The sequence below is a fragment of the Mobula birostris genome, chromosome 3 (genome assembly GCF_030028105.1).
Source record: "Mobula birostris isolate sMobBir1 chromosome 3, sMobBir1.hap1, whole genome shotgun sequence".
In the NCBI taxonomy this organism is placed as follows: domain Eukaryota; kingdom Metazoa; phylum Chordata; class Chondrichthyes; order Myliobatiformes; family Myliobatidae; genus Mobula; species Mobula birostris.
Window position 1 is genome coordinate 40,951,394 of NC_092372.1, and position 17,950 is coordinate 40,969,343.

At 35.1% G+C, this 17,950-nt stretch overlaps 1 protein-coding gene across 1 annotated transcript in view; it reads left to right on the top strand.

Annotated features, from left to right (window-relative positions):
• LOC140195657 (sodium channel protein type 4 subunit alpha-like) overlaps positions 1-17,950 on the top strand; it is a 148,760-nt gene that overhangs the window by 37,383 nt on the left and 93,427 nt on the right. Inside the window, exons 8-10 of the mRNA XM_072254375.1 lie at positions 1,681-1,866; positions 8,999-9,166; positions 12,187-12,366. Of these exons, the coding sequence (XP_072110476.1) occupies positions 1,681-1,866; positions 8,999-9,166; positions 12,187-12,366 (534 nt within the window). The remainder of the gene's footprint in view (positions 1-1,680; positions 1,867-8,998; positions 9,167-12,186; positions 12,367-17,950) is intronic.

Sequence of the window (17,950 nt, forward strand, 5' to 3'; positions counted from 1 at the left end):
TTTTTTACTAAATAGTTGGAGTGCATATGCTGTATGATCAAGCTACTTGCACCTGCAGACAAGTTTTTAGAATAGGATAAGACTCAATATGTAAGTGCATGTCATCTCCAGTCTGCTTTACATGAGCATGCTGAAAATAGTGTTAGCTGCCAGATGTGTGAAAAACGTCTATTCCCAATAAGTCCACACCCCACCACACCAGCCAGCTGCCACATTCTAATTTTTACCGACATCAACCCCTCCCCTTCCCCCCGCCCATCCATTTTTCAGATGAGAAAAGCTAGGAGAAATTTGATAAGTACTCAAGTATTAGCTTGAATATAATTTAATAAATCAAGCCAGACTGACAGTTCAAATTAAGTCATACATGATTTTGTCTCGCTTAGCTATCTATGTATCAAAAGAACCTTTGCAGAAAAATACAAATTGTAAAAAACTGGTGGCAAAAACTAAACAGCCCATTAACTAACATTTCCATTAACATTTTATTATCTTTATATCATTTCATATTTCATTATGAGGCAAAATGGAATGTTTTACAAAATGCCATTGCAGAGTTTTGCTTTAAAGATTTTGAGCTTTGGGCATGAGGTTTATTATAAAGTCTGGACAAGATGACACTGTTAAGTATTACTACCTCATACAAGCTTCACCTGTATTGTTACTGGCTTCAACTGTTAACACGCATTTGACAAGGATTGTCAAACAGCTGTGTCTCTGATTTAAAATGTTGATATTTTTAATATTGTGAATTTATCATCAAATTTTATACTGAAAGGATTACACATTAAGTTTATAACTTTAATAAATATAAGAAAGATTTCTGTCAATGGATTGAAAATATAAAATGATAAAATGAGTAATAGGATGGATTTTGCTGAAGGAAAGCATTTTGAAGCCGTCCTCATTAGTTACAAAATTATCTCCACCTTATTGTCCAATCTTTTATCAATAACATTCTGGATTTGCCAGATACAAAGAGTGATGTAAAGAGAGATATAAAGAGTGGGAGGAACTGTCATAGGAAAGGATTAAATGAGGCAGATATAAAAATAGAAAAATAAAGATGGAAGTAATTAAGAGAGAGAGTGTAAGCAGAGGCTGAAGAGAAGAAATTGCTAATATTTCCAAGAACTTAAACATTTGAGACTTCAGAGTTGTTTAATTTCAGGATGAACTGCTTTATTGCCAATTCATTATCACCTATCATGTTGGTAAAACATCCTTGCACATCTAACAACCATGCATAACATTTTATGGTCATACAGTAAGCTTTTAAAAATATCAAAGTGTTTAAAAGTGAATTGCTCTTATGGACAAAGTAGTGTGAATTGGTTGATAGGTTCAAGAGTCTAGCAACTCAGTCACTTAATTCTCATACACTATTTGTACTTTGTTAACACATTAATTAATTTTCAGTGAGCTTCCAGTCCACAGAAGATTTGGAGATAACAAGGTACAAATCAGTAAATACATACTTCTGTTTCAAGAACAAAAAGATTTGTGAAAACAACTATTTATAATATTACTTTCTTAATAATCTTTATTAAAATAGTGCAGAGGTGGAGGTTTTTTGACATGAATTGTATTTCCAAGTTATTTATTCATTGAACTACGATTGCACCTATTATATCTAGATTTGTCACTGATTATTAACATCTGTTTCTCATTTGTTTTTAGGTTTTATCAATTATTTTTATAATAGAAGCTATTTTGAAGGTGACAGCACTAAATCCTCTACCCTATTTTAGAAATGGATGGAATGCATTTGATTTTATCATTGTTCTTCTGACTTGCTTAGAGTGGGTACTTTCCACAATAAATATTCCAACACTTAAACTTTCCATGATACGATCACTGAGAATGGTAGGTACATTTTATTTTATTAGCTATTATAAAATGTACTGTTACAATTACAAATCTTATGAAGCTGCATTTTAAGAAGATAGTTTTAAAAGCTGTATTCCTGGTATGTAAAGATTGGTGATTTAAATAAAATGTGGCAATGTCATTATTTGGTAGGATACATGCAAACTAGGATATTGGCAAACTACTCAGAAAATGGCAGTAAACAATTTTTTACTCCCTCACAGTTTTTCTTTCCCCTCCTGAAGGTGCTGGCAAATACTTCAATTGTAAAGGCTGTCAAATCACATTGGGATTGTTTTTTTTCTTCAGGTTACACAATAGGACTTCAAAATCCTTTTGCAGTCTTTTTGCCAATAATATTCTGTATTATCTTGGTGAATGGGTGGGGGGGGGGAGCTGAGAGGAATAAGTCTTTGGTAGTATATTGAGAAGGCACAAAAGTTTAACAAATGCTGTTGGCAAGGTGAGCTCTGCTACTTTGTGCTTTATTCCTCTCAGAAACGTTATCAGATATGTGCTCGCTGTATCAATGTTGAGCCAGAAAGGCTGGAAAACTGGAATTCTTGAGTCTTCACTCTTTTCCCATTTCAAATAAATTTATTATTGATTCACGGAATGTTTCTGCCCCATTAAGACCTTGGAGGAATTATCAAATTCAGAATGAAATATGGAATATCTGGATCCTATCCAAATTGTTTTTGCCCAGGTGGACTTCTTCTGGAATTGTAACAGAACTTCACTAGAATAACAAAGGATTATTGGAAAATTGATGTTTTCAAACTATTCATCATTCTGGATATTATATTTGAACCTTACTGTGTGATATTATATAAATTGCATAAATACAAATACAAAATTCATAAGAATACAAGTAAGTAATATGAATTACATTACATTTAAATCGCAGTAATATGATCACAGTATCCCATATTCCAAATCAATCATGTAGAAAAAAAAAGATTGAATTATGAAATGAAATAAAATAACTGTATTTTAGTTTTAAAAATCTGCCCCCACTACCAAAATGAGCTGGTTGGTTAAAAAAAAAGAGAAGGGAAAAAAAGAAATACCTTACCATATAATATCATAATAATAATGGCTCAGATCCATATTTTAATAATAGTTCAAAGATTATGAAAATAACTCAGAAAGGGTCCCCATAACTTAAGAAAATCACGCTTAGAATCAGAAATCGAACAACGAATCTTCTCTAGATCAAGGCACAACATAACGTCAGATAGCCATTGAACATGAGGGGGCGGGGCAGCCTCTGTCCACTTGAGCAAGATCGCCCTCCTGGCCATGAGAGATATAAAGGTCAATACCTGCAAATTAAATGGCTTCAGTTTTGTTACATTATCCTCAACAATACCAAACATGGCAGTGAAAGGATTAGGCTTAAAACTAACATTGAAAAGTATAGAAAAAGTTTGAAATACATCTTTCCAAACTTTTTCAAGGCTCGGACATGTCCAACACATATGAATTAGTCTGGCCACTCCATTAGTACATCTATCACAGTAAAGGGAAATATCTGTGTAGAAACAAGAGAGCTTGTCTTTAGACATATGAACTCTCTGTACCACTTTAAATTGTAGTAAAGAATAACAAGCACATAATGATGAAGAATTAATCAATTTTAAAATAATCTTCCAGCTCTCTTCAGATATGAAAATCTGTAAATCCTTTACCCAGTCTCCTTTAATTTTATCCAAAGAGGCCTTTTTCAGTCCCAACAGCAGACCATAAATGTAAGATATTGAACTGTTGTCAAAGGGTTTCAGATTAAAAATTGTATCTATTATATTCTTATCTGGACTTGTAGGAAATGTATGTAATTGAGATCTTAAAAAGTCTCTCATCTGTAAGTATCGAAAAAAGTGGGTATTGGAAAGGTTAAATTTCATTGAAAGCTGCACAAAGGAAGAGAGATTCCCTCCATCAAACAAATCCTGAAATCGTTTAATACCCAATCTATCCCATTCTTTAAAAGATAAGTCAATTAAAGATGGTTTAAAAAAACAATTAGAAAAGATAGGACTTGAGAAGGAGAATCTCAATTAACCAAAATGTTTTCTAAACTGTAACCAAATCCTCAAAGTATGTTTGACCACCACATTTTCAGTTAGTTTATTTAAAGATAAAGGGAGCGAGGATCCAAGTAAAGAGATAATGGAAAATTTCATAAAAGAGTTGACTTCCAAAGAAACCCATGTAGGGCAATTCTCATGGTTAATGTAAAATATCCAGAATGTAATATTTTGTATATTAACTGCCCAATAATGTAACCTAAAATTGGGTAAGGCAAAGCCTCCATTCTGTTTAGTTTTTTGAAGGTGAGCTTTATTTATACGAGGTTTTTTATTCTTCCATATATAGGAAGAAAGAATTGAATCCAAAGAGTCAAAAAAAGATTTAGAAATAAAAATAGGCACAGCCTGAAAAAGGTATATAAATTTAGGTAAGATATTCATTTTAAAAGAATTAATTCAGCCAATCAGTGATAAAGAGAGAGACGACCAATTAGAAAGTGCTTTTTAACATAATTCATTAAAGTTAAAAAATTTTCCTTAAATAAATCTTTATAATTCTTAGTAATTGTTACTCCTAAATACGTAAATTGTTTTCTTAAAATTTTAAAAGGAAGGTTAATATCAGTTGGTATTAAATTGTTTAAAGGAAACAGTTCACTGTTATGTAAATTTAATTTATATCCTGAGAACTGACTAAAATTAGTCAGTAAGTGGAACACAAATGGTAAAGAGGTTGTAACATTAGATATAAAAAGCAATAAGTCATCAGCATAGAGCGACACTTTATGGATAGTACCTCTCCTTAAAATACCAGTAATCTCTTTAGGCTCTCGAAAAGCAATTGCTAAGGGTTCTAATACCAAATCAAAATGCAGAGGGCTCAAAGGACAACCTTGTCTAGTCCCCCATTGGAGTTTAAAGGGTTTAGAATTCTGAAGATTAGTAAGAACCCAAGCAGAGGGGGATAAATAAAGTAATTTAATCCAATGAATATAATTAGGTCCAAATTTAAATCTTTCTAAGGATGTAAATAGATAATTCCATTCAACTCTGTCAAAAGCCTTCTCCACATCCAAAGATATCACACATTCCGATATTTCCTTAGATGGAGAATGCATAACATTTAACAAATGCCATATATTAAAATGGGAATATCGATTTTTAATAAATCCCGTCTGATCGTCCGAAACTATAGAGTCTGCGAGCCAACACTTCAGATAAAATTTTAGTATCAAAATTGAGTAAAGAGATAGGTCTATACGAAGAACATTCAGTAGGATTCTTATTCTTTTTGAGAATAAGTGAAATGGAAGCTTCGTAAAAAGACTGCAGTAATCTTCCTACCTTAAAGGAATCTGTAAGGGTAGAACATAAGTGTGGTATAAGCAAGGAAGAAAAAGCCTTATAAAACTCTCCAGAGAGTCCATCAGGTCCTGGGGATTTCCCAGAATGCAATTCTTGAATAACGTGAGCAATTTCCTCCTGGGAAATGGGTTGATCCAATTGCCTACGATCATCTATCGGAAGATTAGGAATATTTAATAGATCTAAAAAATTTTTCATTGCAATATTATCCTTAACAGAGTCAGAACTATACAATTTGGAATAAAATTCCCTAAAAATGTCATTAATTTCAAAGTGTTCAGTTGTCATGTCCCCATTAATTTTATGTATTTCTTTAATTTGCCACTTGGCTATAAATGGTTTCAATTGATTAGCCAGTAGCTTACCAGTTTTATCTCCATGAATATAAAATTGACTTCTATCTTTTAAAAGCTGGCTTTCAATTGGATACGTTAAAAGAAGATCATATTTAGTTTTGGTTTCAATACATCTCTTATATGTTTCAGGATCGGGTACCGAAGCATATTTATGGTCCAGTTGTTTAACTAATTAGCTAGTTCATTTCTCTCTTTGTTAGCTTTTTTAATGATGTTTGCAGTATAATAAATAATTTGACCCCAGGTATATGCTTTAAAGGTATCCCATATAATAAGACTAGACGTCTCTTCCAACATATTTTCTTCCAAAAAAAAAGAGTAATTTGATTCTCCATAAATTTTAAGAAGTCCTCATCGGATAACAGAGTTAAATTAAATCGCCAAAATCGACTCATAGGGATAGAACTAGGGAGATAGAAGTACAGGAGAGTGCTCAGAAATAGCAATCTCTTTATATTCGATCGATTGAACCAATGGAATCATTTGACTGTCAATAAAAAAAATAATCAATCCTGGTATAAGAATGATGGACATGAGGGAAAAAAGAATACTCCCCTGTCCGTTGGATGAAGAAAACGCCAAGCATCAACTATACCACATTTAGTTAGCAAGGATTGGATAAACAAAGCTGATTTATTAAGTGTGGCTGGTTTGACAGATGAGCGATCTGATACTGGATCTAACCAGCAGTTAAAATCTCCTCCCATCACAAGAGAGTAAGTACACAAATCTGGCAAAAATGAAAATAGATGTTCAAAAACTCCTAGATTGTCTACGTTGGGGGCATATACATTGGCAAAAACAATCAATTTACTGTCTAACCTCCCTGATACAATAACAAATCGACCATTAGGATCTGAAACAACTTTATGCTGAACAAAGGAAACCGTATCATCTACAAAAATCGAAACTCCATGTGATTTTGCATTAAATGAAGAATGGAATTGCATATCCTTCCACCGAGTAAAAAAAAGTAAGCTGTCACAGCTACGTATGTGCACTTCCTGCAAGAAAATAATGGGTGCTTTTAATTTTTTAAGAAAGCAAACACTTTGTTCCATTTAATGGGGTGATTCAGCCTTTTCACATTCAAACTAAGTAAGTTAATATTTCGAACCATTTTAAATACACATCATCATGTAATTAAAAGATCTGGCCATAAGTTATTAAAACTAGGAAGCAAACCATAAGGTAAGGTAGTCAAACAGGCAATCATATAATCAACCCAACACAGCCCCCAAAGAGAAATAGGCCCTACTCCCTCCCCCACCCAAAGCAAGAAAGCTGACCAATAGACAGTCAGCGAGCTAATATCTAGTTCCCTCCCCAAAAAATCCTGTTGACAGAAACTCCGATCCTACAAGGTCAAATATGTCCCTACCAAGACATAACATAAAAAGAAAAACAACTCAGTATTCAAAAACATAAAAGGATCAGTTTAAACAAATTCAAAGAAAGGTATACAGTATTAAAATAAAGCCTCAAAAAGGGATAAGATAAAAAAGTATCAAAAAAAAGCAAAAGACCATATATGAACAGCCAAAACGTAAGCTTATTGAAACCTTATTTCAAATTCATATTAATAGAGGAAGAAATTGATCAAATAAGAAATATAACAGTTTTAGACTTCATCTTTCAGAAACTCCTTTGCGTCTTCAACCGACTTTATTCTTTTTCACAATCCGTTCTTCAAAACATTATTCAGACGGGCTGGAAACTGAAAGGATGGTTTATATCCTTTATTATAAAGTTCTGACATAACTTCTTTATATTTCATACGATCAGCTATAACTTCAGGTGAATGATCTTCCACAAATCTGACCTTGTAACCAAGGAAATCGATCATTCCTTGTTGACAGGTATGGCGAATTAAAAGGTCCTTAATATGAAATTCACGAAAACTTAGAATGACCGACCTTGGTCTAGCTGCCAACCACAATGGCTTCAAAGTCAGCAAGCAATATACTCGATCGAGCTTTGGCTCAGAAAGGAATAGAACAGGGAATAGCTATTTCACGCAGTTTGCAAAGAACTTCGTAGGGTCAGCACCTTCAATTGATTCTTCAAGGCCCAGAATTTGCAAGTTATTTCTCCTATTTCTATTTTCTAGACTGATAATCTTTTTCATCATTTTTTCATTGGATAAGGATAACTCTTTGCAGAGTTTAAATGTATCTTCAAGATCCTCTTCAAGTGTCACCAGCTTTGCAGTATTTTCCTGAATTCAGTTTTCATGCTCAGTTAAAGTTTGTTGGATTGTATCCAGTTTGCCATTAAGTTGTTGAAACTCTTCGGAAAATTTGGATTTTTGCCATTTAAGGAAGTCATTGATTGAATCCAAAGTGACTGGGATTCATCTTCTGTCTCTTTCTTTTGCAGAAGCTTTTGTTCTTTTCCCAGCCATAGTAGAGCAGTATTAAAGTATTATAATAAGGTTTCAAAAAAGAAACAGGTAGGAGACAATAAAGTAAATAGGGTAGGAGCAATCTAAATCGATGTTACTCCATCACTGCCAACAGGGCTCTCTGAGTCACCCCAGCCACAATCTATTCGAGCTGCTACCATCCGGGAAATGGTACCGCAGCATAAAAACCAGGACCTACAGGCTCTGGGACAGCTTCTTCCACCAGGCCATCAGACAGATTAACTCATGCTGATTTGAGTGTATTTCTATGTTACATTGACTGTTGTATTTATTATAAATTACTATGATTGCACATTTAGACAGAGACGTAACGTGAAGAATTTTACTCCTTGTGTATGTGAAGGATGTAAGAAATAAAGTCAATTCAATTCAATTCAGTTGTCATCTTCCTGCACTGCACTTTCTCTGTAGCACTATATTCTGTATTTTTGTTAATGCCTTCCCTTTGTGCTACCTCAACGTACTTGTGTTTTAAAATGATCTGCATGGATGACTTGTAAAACCAAGTGTTTTGCCGTATCTTGGGACATGTTGCAATAACATATCACTTCCAAACTTTCAGCAGAATCTGTTTCTCATAGCATCCCAATTTTCCTTTCTGTGCCTGCAAGTTCTGTGGATCCAACACAGGAGATGGTCAATAGGTTAACAATACAAAAGGGAAAATAACATTTTGAGCACATAGCCACCCCAGTTATGATAAAGAACATTGAAAAATTCTTAGAAATATCACTTTTTCTTAAGAACACAGAAAGATAAGGATGTAATGTCTATTGCTTTTTGCAGACCCACCCCCCCCCCCATGTTCCCCCCCTCATTGAACACGGAAAGGTCATAAACATCCAACTTGAAGAATTTATTTAATCGATAAAATTAGGAAATAATATTATCAACTGTCACTTCTTCCAAAATTTGAATGTGTCTTATTTGTTGTTTTCTTTTAAACACAGCTAACAGTTTTTAAATTGGCAAAGAATTGGAAAACGCTAAATACATTAATTAACATCATATTCAAATCATTGAAAGAGATGGGAAATCTGACACTTATCGTCATCATAGTCATTTATATATTCACTGTAATAGGAATGCAGCTTGTTGGGCATGATTATGAAAATAAAGTAAGTATACAGTATTACAAAGTCTTAATTCTTCTGAATGTTTTTGAACAAGGTGATTTGTTTCTGATTGTATATCTATTTCATTGCTACGTGCTACAAATTAATTAAAGATTTTACAAAGATGCAGTTTTATAACATGCAATGGTGGGTTTTGCTGCTCTGTGTATCCTGAAGTGTGTTGCTAAGCTGGGCTGGTTATGCATCCTCAAGTGAACATCTCACAATGTCCCGTATTGTCAGCATCTAAATAGATTCACCTAGTGAACGGCTTAGTTAAGTGTTAGAGGAGGTAAAGCTCAGAGCAGGTCAGAAGAGCTTTGATATCAGGGCTTAGAGAGTTAACTTATGAAGTCAGCTTGGATTTACTGTATAAATTTGTCACTCTATCATGGGTACTAGCCTCCATAGTATCCAAAACATCTTCAAGGAGCAATGCCTTAGGAAGGTGGATCATTAAGGATCCCCACCACCCAGGAAATGCCCTCTTCTCATTGTTACCATCGGGAAAGAGGTACAGAAACCTGAAGGCACACATTAAGTGATTCAGGAACAGCTTCTTCCCCTCTGCCATCTGATTTTTAAATGGACATTGAACCCTGAACACTATCTCACTATGTTTTTTATTTCTGTTTTTTTGCATTACTTATTTTAACATAACTATTTAATAGGCATATCTATACTTAATGTAACTCAGTTTTTTCTCTATATTTATTTATCATGTATTTCATTGTATTGCTGCTGTAAAGTTAATCAATCCCATAACATATCCCTGTGATATTAAATCTGATTCTGATATTTATATTAATTTAATTTGAATTTATTTTAATTTAAAAGCCTAAAGGATGACATTGCACTTGCAGTGGCGTCGTTTGGCTGAGATGATTGACCTCTGACAACAATATCCATCTTCTTTTCTATGAGTTATGATTTGCGCCACTGGAATGGTGGTGCAAAAGACATCACCCTTTGAGTTCTCTAGACCAATTTTATTAGGTATCCTTGATACAACGTTATTCAATTACTGCCTTGATGAAAAGGGCAATCACTCCCACCTCACTCTGAAATTCAGTTCTTTAGCCCCAATTGGATCTTCCTGTATCACTGCTAGATGTTTCTTCATCAGCCGTACCACTCATCCACCATCTCTCTACTTCATGTAACATTGGTTCAATAATGACCCTGGGTCTAGGACCTCAATCAAAATGATCATCAGCATGTCATGTAAACACCATACAATAATATACAACAAAGAACACGACAATTTCTATCCCCTTGTGTCTGTTTATCCCCATTTTGTTTTGTTCACTTCTTCTGTCATTGCATGCAATTTCACAAGAGCTCTGTGATATCATGGCATTCCTTATGTCTTAACTTAAAGAGCATCAATAGGATATCAGGTTGTAGAAAAACTGATAATAAATTAGAAACTGTCAAAAAAAAATAAAATGATCACACCATTATCATATGTCAATGATTCATACTAGTCTGTTATCCATAGGAAGCAAACAATTTTGAAAGTAGAGACACCTCATTATACCTAGAGGATTTTCAAAACAGCATCCCACTAATAATCCAAGAGTGTAATTTCAGATCATTTATAGTATTTTTTCTCTTAAAAAGTGGTGCATTTATAACCTTGAACTTACTCTTACTATATGAGCAATGCATCCAGACAATTGAAAATTTCCTGCTGACAAGACCCTAAGCATTAGGGTGGCCAGCAAGTTGGGGCACATGGTACCCAAAGTCAAAACGAATCCAAGACTGGCTTAGTGATTGAAGCCAGTGGGTACTAGTGGAAGGTTGTTTTCCTGACTGGAACTTTGTAACCAGTCATACTGTGGGTGTTAGTGATGGGACCTTTGTTGTTAGTCATATATATGAATGTCTTGATAAGTAAGTTAACTGACAAAACAGATTGTTGTAATTGTAGGTAGAGAAGGTTTGGGGGACATACAGAGATCAGCTGAAAAGTTGGGTGGAACAGTAGAAGAAGAAATTTAATCTAAACAAATGTGATGTGATGCATGTTGGGTCATCTAAGTAGATGGGTTCATGAAGAAAGTGTTTAGTTTGCTTGTCTTCATGGATAGGAGTATTGAGTGTAAAAGTTGGACATCATGTTGCAGCTGTTTCAAGATATTGGTTAGATCACACCTGGAAACCTACAAACGGTACATGCATTTCTCGTCATCACGTTATAGAAAGGGTGTGTAGGATTATGAAAAGTGGAAAAGAGATTCAGCAAGATTTGCCTGGAATGGAGAGCTTTAGTTACAAAGAGGTATTTCAAAAGGCTGGGATGGTTCTCAATGGAATGCAGGAAGTAGAATGACATTATAGAGGTCAATAAAATTATATGCAGTATAGATAGATAGAATCCTTTCCAAAGGGGAGAAGAGTCTAAAACTAGAGCACGTAGGTTCAAGTAGAGAGGAAAAATATTTAAAAGAGATTTGAGTGACAAGTTTTTTCACAGAGAATAGTGGGAATACAAAGCAAGCTGTAATAGAGATGGTGGGGGAAGGGGGGATGTGGTAGATCAAAACACAGTGCTTAAACATTATTTGGATGGATACATGCATGGGAAAGGAATACAAGGATATGGGCCAAACTACGATTTAGTTAGATGGGCATTTTAGTCATTGTGGATGAGTTGAGCCAAATGATATGGTTCTGTGCTATTTCGCTTTATGATTCTGTTGTAAAAGGAGTGTTTAGACAATTTAATCATGCTAATACAACTATAACATGGAAAACATAGTTGCAAGTATGATAGTTGTCTATCCACTTGTACTGCCAAGAATAATTCCCATAATAATAAAAGTTGTTAACAAAACATACAATGGAAAACAACAATGCTTTTTTTTTTATTTTCCAAAGGTTCATGTTTCATATTTGTAGATTCAGTAGACTATTATGTAACCTTTATGGAACAAAATGAATATTTCACCTGTCCATGCTCACTGTTTTTCACTCATCAAATCTTTTTCATGTGATATTATGTTATGTTACAGGAGGCATTTGCAGGAAATAGAATACCAAGATGGAATTTCAGAGGCTTTTACAATTCCTTTATAATGGTGTTTCGAATTTTATGTGGAGAGTGGATAGAACCATTATATGATTGCATGCGTTGCTCAAAGATCTACTTCTGTCTCCCGCTGTTCTTGCTGACATATATAGCTGGAAATTTTCTGGTAAGGGCAGACTATACATGCCTTCAGCTGGCATCAAGGCTTTTCTTTATTACTATGATATTCTAAACGTCTTAGTACTTATAAAAAGAATGTGAAGTATGTTTAAAAATCATTCTATGTAGGTTATTTGCTTTCAATTTGATAAACTAACCACAGCCAACTGTATATCAAATTTTTAAATGCAAATCCATTACTAGTATCCTTACCATTCTTCAACATTCATTAAGAGATCTGTTGATATTTGTTCATATTTAAAGCAGTGATTTCTATTGCATTGGATTTGAAATGTAGGTATAATAATGAGTCTGTTTTGGCTCATTGTCTCGTGGAGTCTTGGTTCAAAGAAAAGAATGAAATTTCGATGGATGTTATATTATAGAAAACATGTTCATTAGCATTTTGCAAAGCATAAAGAGATTCAATCTAATTTATAAGACAAAAATTTCCATGATATTTCTATAGCCAGGGCCAGGCAGGGAGGTGAAAAATGGTGGATGGTTGAATGTTGGTGTTGGGTCTGAATGGTTCAACCATCAGTGTGGTTGAAAGTCAAAAACAGAAAGTGTCTGACTTCACCTACACTGAGTAACTAGAGTGAGGGTAGGACCAATCAGGAATAAAAGAGGAAGCATATGCCTGGATTCAGAGGAGGTAGGGAGGTCCTTAATAAATACTTTGCTTCAGTACTCACCAGTGAGAGGAACCAAGGCAAATGTCAGATCAGCATAGAACAGGCTAATGTTCTGGAACATGTTGAGGTTAAGAAAGATGAATTGCTGGATCTCCTGAAAAATGTTAGGATAGATAAGTCCCCAGACGGGATATACTCCAAGTTACTATGGGAAGCTAGGGAAGAGATTTCTGCGCTGTTGGTGATAATCTTTGCAACCTCACCAGCCACGTGAGTAGCATTAGAAGATTGGAGAGTGGCAAATGTTATTCCTTTGTTCAGGAAAGTCAAAAAAGATAATTCTGGGAATTATAGACTCATAAGTCTAAAATCAAACTATTGGAGAGGATTCCCAGAGACGGGATTTGTGAGGATTTGGAGAAGCATAGTCTGATTAGGTTTAGTCAATATAGTTTTGTTTTAATGGAAGCTGACATTCGTCAAGGTCCTCACATTTATCAAGGTCCCTCTCACTGATGAATGCTGAAGCAAAGTATTCACTAAGAACCTCCCCTACTTCATCTACTCCATGCATGTTTTTCCCTTTTATCCCTGGATGGTCCTAACCTCATTCTAGTCACCCTCCTGAAACTATATTTCCCTATTTCTGAGCTCCAGCCATTTTGCAATGAAGGATCAATATGCCATTTGCCATTCAAGCTGCTTGCTGAACCTGCCTACACCAGAACACCTAGATCCACTCATTTTGCTCATCTGCAATCGTTTTTCCATTAAGTTTATTGCTTGTCTTAAGGTTTGAAATGCCAAACTTCACAATTTCCCACATTTTATCCATTTGCCAAGCTTTAACTCACTCATTCTATTTAACTTTATCTATTTGCAGAGCTCAAATGTCTACAACTTAAGTATAAATGTCTTGCACCATACAGGATGTAGTGGGAGTAAATTCTTATCATTCCTTATAATTTATTAACCTTAACCCATAACTTTGATAGGTGCATACCTTCTGGGAACCAGACATTTGGTAACTGCCTCATCCCTTCCAACCACCTATCCCCAAAGTTCTTCAGTACCTCAACTTAAAGTCAAATCATTAAGTTTTTGCTGGTTTTGTTTAGTGTTTTGCCATCTTCCCTTTAGAACATAGAACATAGCACAATGTAGGTTCTTTGGCCCATGATGATATGCCAACTTTTTACCTACTCCAGGATCAATCTAACCCTTCCTCCGACATAGCCCTCCATTTTTCTTTTGTCCATGTGCCTAACAATACCTTACAATACCTCTTTACAATACCTCTTATCGTCTTCATATTTTTTTATAGGTTTCTCTGTATATTGGTTTGTCTCAGCTTCCTAAGTATTAAGGAATCTTTTCACTAAACTTAATATCTGAGTTAGCTTTCAGGAATGTACAGTACATAAATCAATAATAGAACAAAATAATCTCTATTAACTCTTTCAGCTATTGAAGATATGGAAAAAATTAATTTACAAGTTGATCAATTTATCAAGAAATAGTAACATCATTGTTATGTAATTACAACTGTAAGTTCTCTAACTAGTCCTTTGAAAGAAATATCTAGCAGTTTTCTTGCTTTTAGTCAGCTTTTGCTGAATGGGAGGACGTCACTAAGGCTTCAAACTATTAATTTGAATGACTCCTGCCCCTTACCTGTCTCTGCAAATAATTGATAATTTTCTCTGATCCAAATATCATTCAATTCAGCCAAAAAAAACAGTCATCCTAAACATAGCAGAGTTAGTAACACCTTATATAAAAAAATGGAATTCCTCCCTCACGTGAACTGAACGTTGGCCTGAGTTGGCTTCAGGACAAGGTTCTGATTTCTAAAGACTAATGACTGAATTTATTAACAAAACTAAAACATCTTAATTCTAACACAGCTTTCTTGAGTTAAATATTACCTAGCTGACTGCACATTCCTTTAATGATTGCCATGCATCACTCACTTTATGAGAACATGACCATTCATTATCCTGACAAACCGGACCACACAAAATATAAAGGATATAATTGCCATGACAAGTTTGTTGACTATATACTGGTATAATTTGAAGTTCTATGACCACAAGGTCATCCCAAACAGTTTGAAGCCAATGTACTTTTAAAGTGCAGTTACTATGTGGGAAATATAGGACCAAAAGACAAAGGAGCAGAATTGGGCCATTCAGCCCATTAAGTCTACTCCACCATTCTATCGTGGCTGATTTATTATCCCTCTCAACTTCATTCTCCTGCCTTTCCCATAACCATCGATCCCCTTACTAATCAAGAAACTATCAACCTCCGCATTACATACGTATACCCAGTGACTTGGCCTTCACAGCCATCTGTGACAATGAATTCCACAGATTCACCACCCTTAGGCTAAAGAAATTCTTCCACATCTCTGTTCTAAAGAGACATTCCTTGTATTTGAGACTGTGCCTCCATTCCTAAATTCCCCCACGATAAGAAACATCTACTCCACATCCACTCTAACTTGGTGTGGGGTCTGAATGTTTAACTCTTGGATTAGATTCTTTTAATTGTCATTTTCTTTTTAGTTGAACAATTAATTATCTGTTTGTATTTTATATAATTACTTAGAGACAAGGAGCTGCTTACTATGATTCCTAGTGGCTATAGTATGCAAATAACAGTATAATATGCCTTTAGTGGTTATACAAACTATAATTCTGAAATGCTCTGGAAGCTTCTTGGCACTGCATTAAGTGCATAAGTACTTTCTAATTGGTTTATTCTATCTAGCAATTTAAATGGAATTTTTCTTACCTCTATGAGTGTAAAATTGCTAAACACAAAGCTGTGCTATCTTAATCTTCTTGAATCTCAGCTTTACCTGTCACTGTCTGTTCGGTTTTCTTCTGTTCTATCAACTATTAATAAAACAATCATGAAGTAAGTCTTGTGCCTCATTCCTGACTTCCAAAAGAACCTTGGATTAAGACACCAGAATCATATTAAGTGGCATTGCTGGCAACAGGATATTCCAGAGTTTAGAACTTATAAACATTTGAAGACAAGTACTGGAGTTTCTAGCCTGCAACAAAAGGGTTAAGAGCTTCCTCTGTTCATCTGGTGTCCGAGAGATAAAAAAAAAGTTCCAGCTTTGAATGCCAGATGGAAATCAGGATTGAGGACTACTGCATTGCTATTTAAGAAGAAAAACAACTGTGAAAATATTGGTCGCAATCTAGTTGGCCCTGACCTATTTGGTTACAATCTAGGGTCACATGGTGATCTATTTTGGTACTTGGTGAAAATAGTGGTTGTACAATCTATTCGGTTGTAATCTATTTGGTTGCTGGATCAATCTATGGTTGTTGGATCAACTAATGCAGTTGCTAGATCAATCTATTTGCTGTTTGGTTACAATCTATTAATATTTCAAGGTCATGCTTAAACTGATAAAAGTATGTATAAACTAAGATAGAATCAATGACCAACATTGTGAAATATACGAAGAACTCCTACCTGAATAAAACATCTCAGTTGGATAAAATCAATAAAAAAGTCCAGACAAAATATACCAACAGGGTTGAGTTTATTATGATGCAGAAAATGCCTAAGGGAAAGAAAATGGCTGCTACTGATTTAGATATAAAACTGTGTGGTCAGTTTGATCGAATCTATGAATGATTGAAAAGTTAACAAGGTGAGTAAAGCCTTTTACTACTTGATGGAAACACGAAATTTATGATAAACTACAAAAACAGTATGATAAAGACAGTGAAGAGTCTAAAGAGAATATCTTTGCATGCATTAACCAAATGAGCAAAAGAACAACACGGTAATTCAATCGACGTGCAATGTATGGAGTTTTGAAACAAACAGAAACAATATAAGAAAGTGCAGCCATGAATTCGAGTTGGCAGTTGTGCTAGTGACGCTTCCAGTGACACTGCTAATAATGCTAATACTGCTGACAATCCGCCCAGGAAACAACTACTTCTGAACCTCCACCTGAGGAATTACAACTCAGGTCAAACAGTCTCACTCTACAGCACCACCATTCGAACCCTGGAGAACTCAAGTATACGACATCTGAAGTTCAAGGAATTAGAGGATGGACATGACATGGACTCTATAGCAGGCTTCTAGAGACGTAAGTGAGGATGACAGTGATGAAACACTAAGATTAACAGTTATGTCACAGCTTGTTCTAATAAAGACCAAGGGAGTGAAGACACACAGGACTGAAGCTAAGGCCACTGTTAACCAATGTACTGACAAGCTAGCAGCAGATCTATCAACTATTGCTCAATCACAAAACAATCTGCTGAATGACAGCAAGTGCCCAGATGACCCTGTGACTCTAAATGAAGAACAACTGGAAGCTTATCAAACTTTAAAGGTGCCATTGTGTACTGAATCTGCATTAGTAATCCCCTGTACAGGTAGACTATCTACACTATGTTAACAAGAAACATGAGTTTCTGAGTGGAGGCCTGTGACTAGTGGTCTGCCACAGGGATCAGTGCTGGGTCCATTGTTATTTGTCATCTATATCAATGATCTGGATGATAATGTGGTAAATTGGATCAGCAATTTGCTGATGATACAAAGATTGGAGGTGTAGTAGACAGTGAGGAAGGTTTTCAGAGCCTGCAGAGGGACTTGGACCAGCTGGAAAAATGGTCTGAAAAATGTCAGATGGAGTTTAATACTGACAAGTGTGAGGTATTGCACGTTGGAAGGACAATCCAACGTAGAACATACAGGGTTAATGGTAAGGAACTGAGGAGTGCAGTGGAACAGAGGGATCTGGGAATACAGATACAAAATTCCCTAAAAGTGTCGTCACAGGTAGATAGGGTCGTAAAGAGAGCTTTTGGTACATTGGCCTTTATTAATTGAAGTATTGAGTATAAGAGCTGGAATGTTATGCTGAGGTTGTATAAGGCATTGGTGAGGCCGAATCTGGAG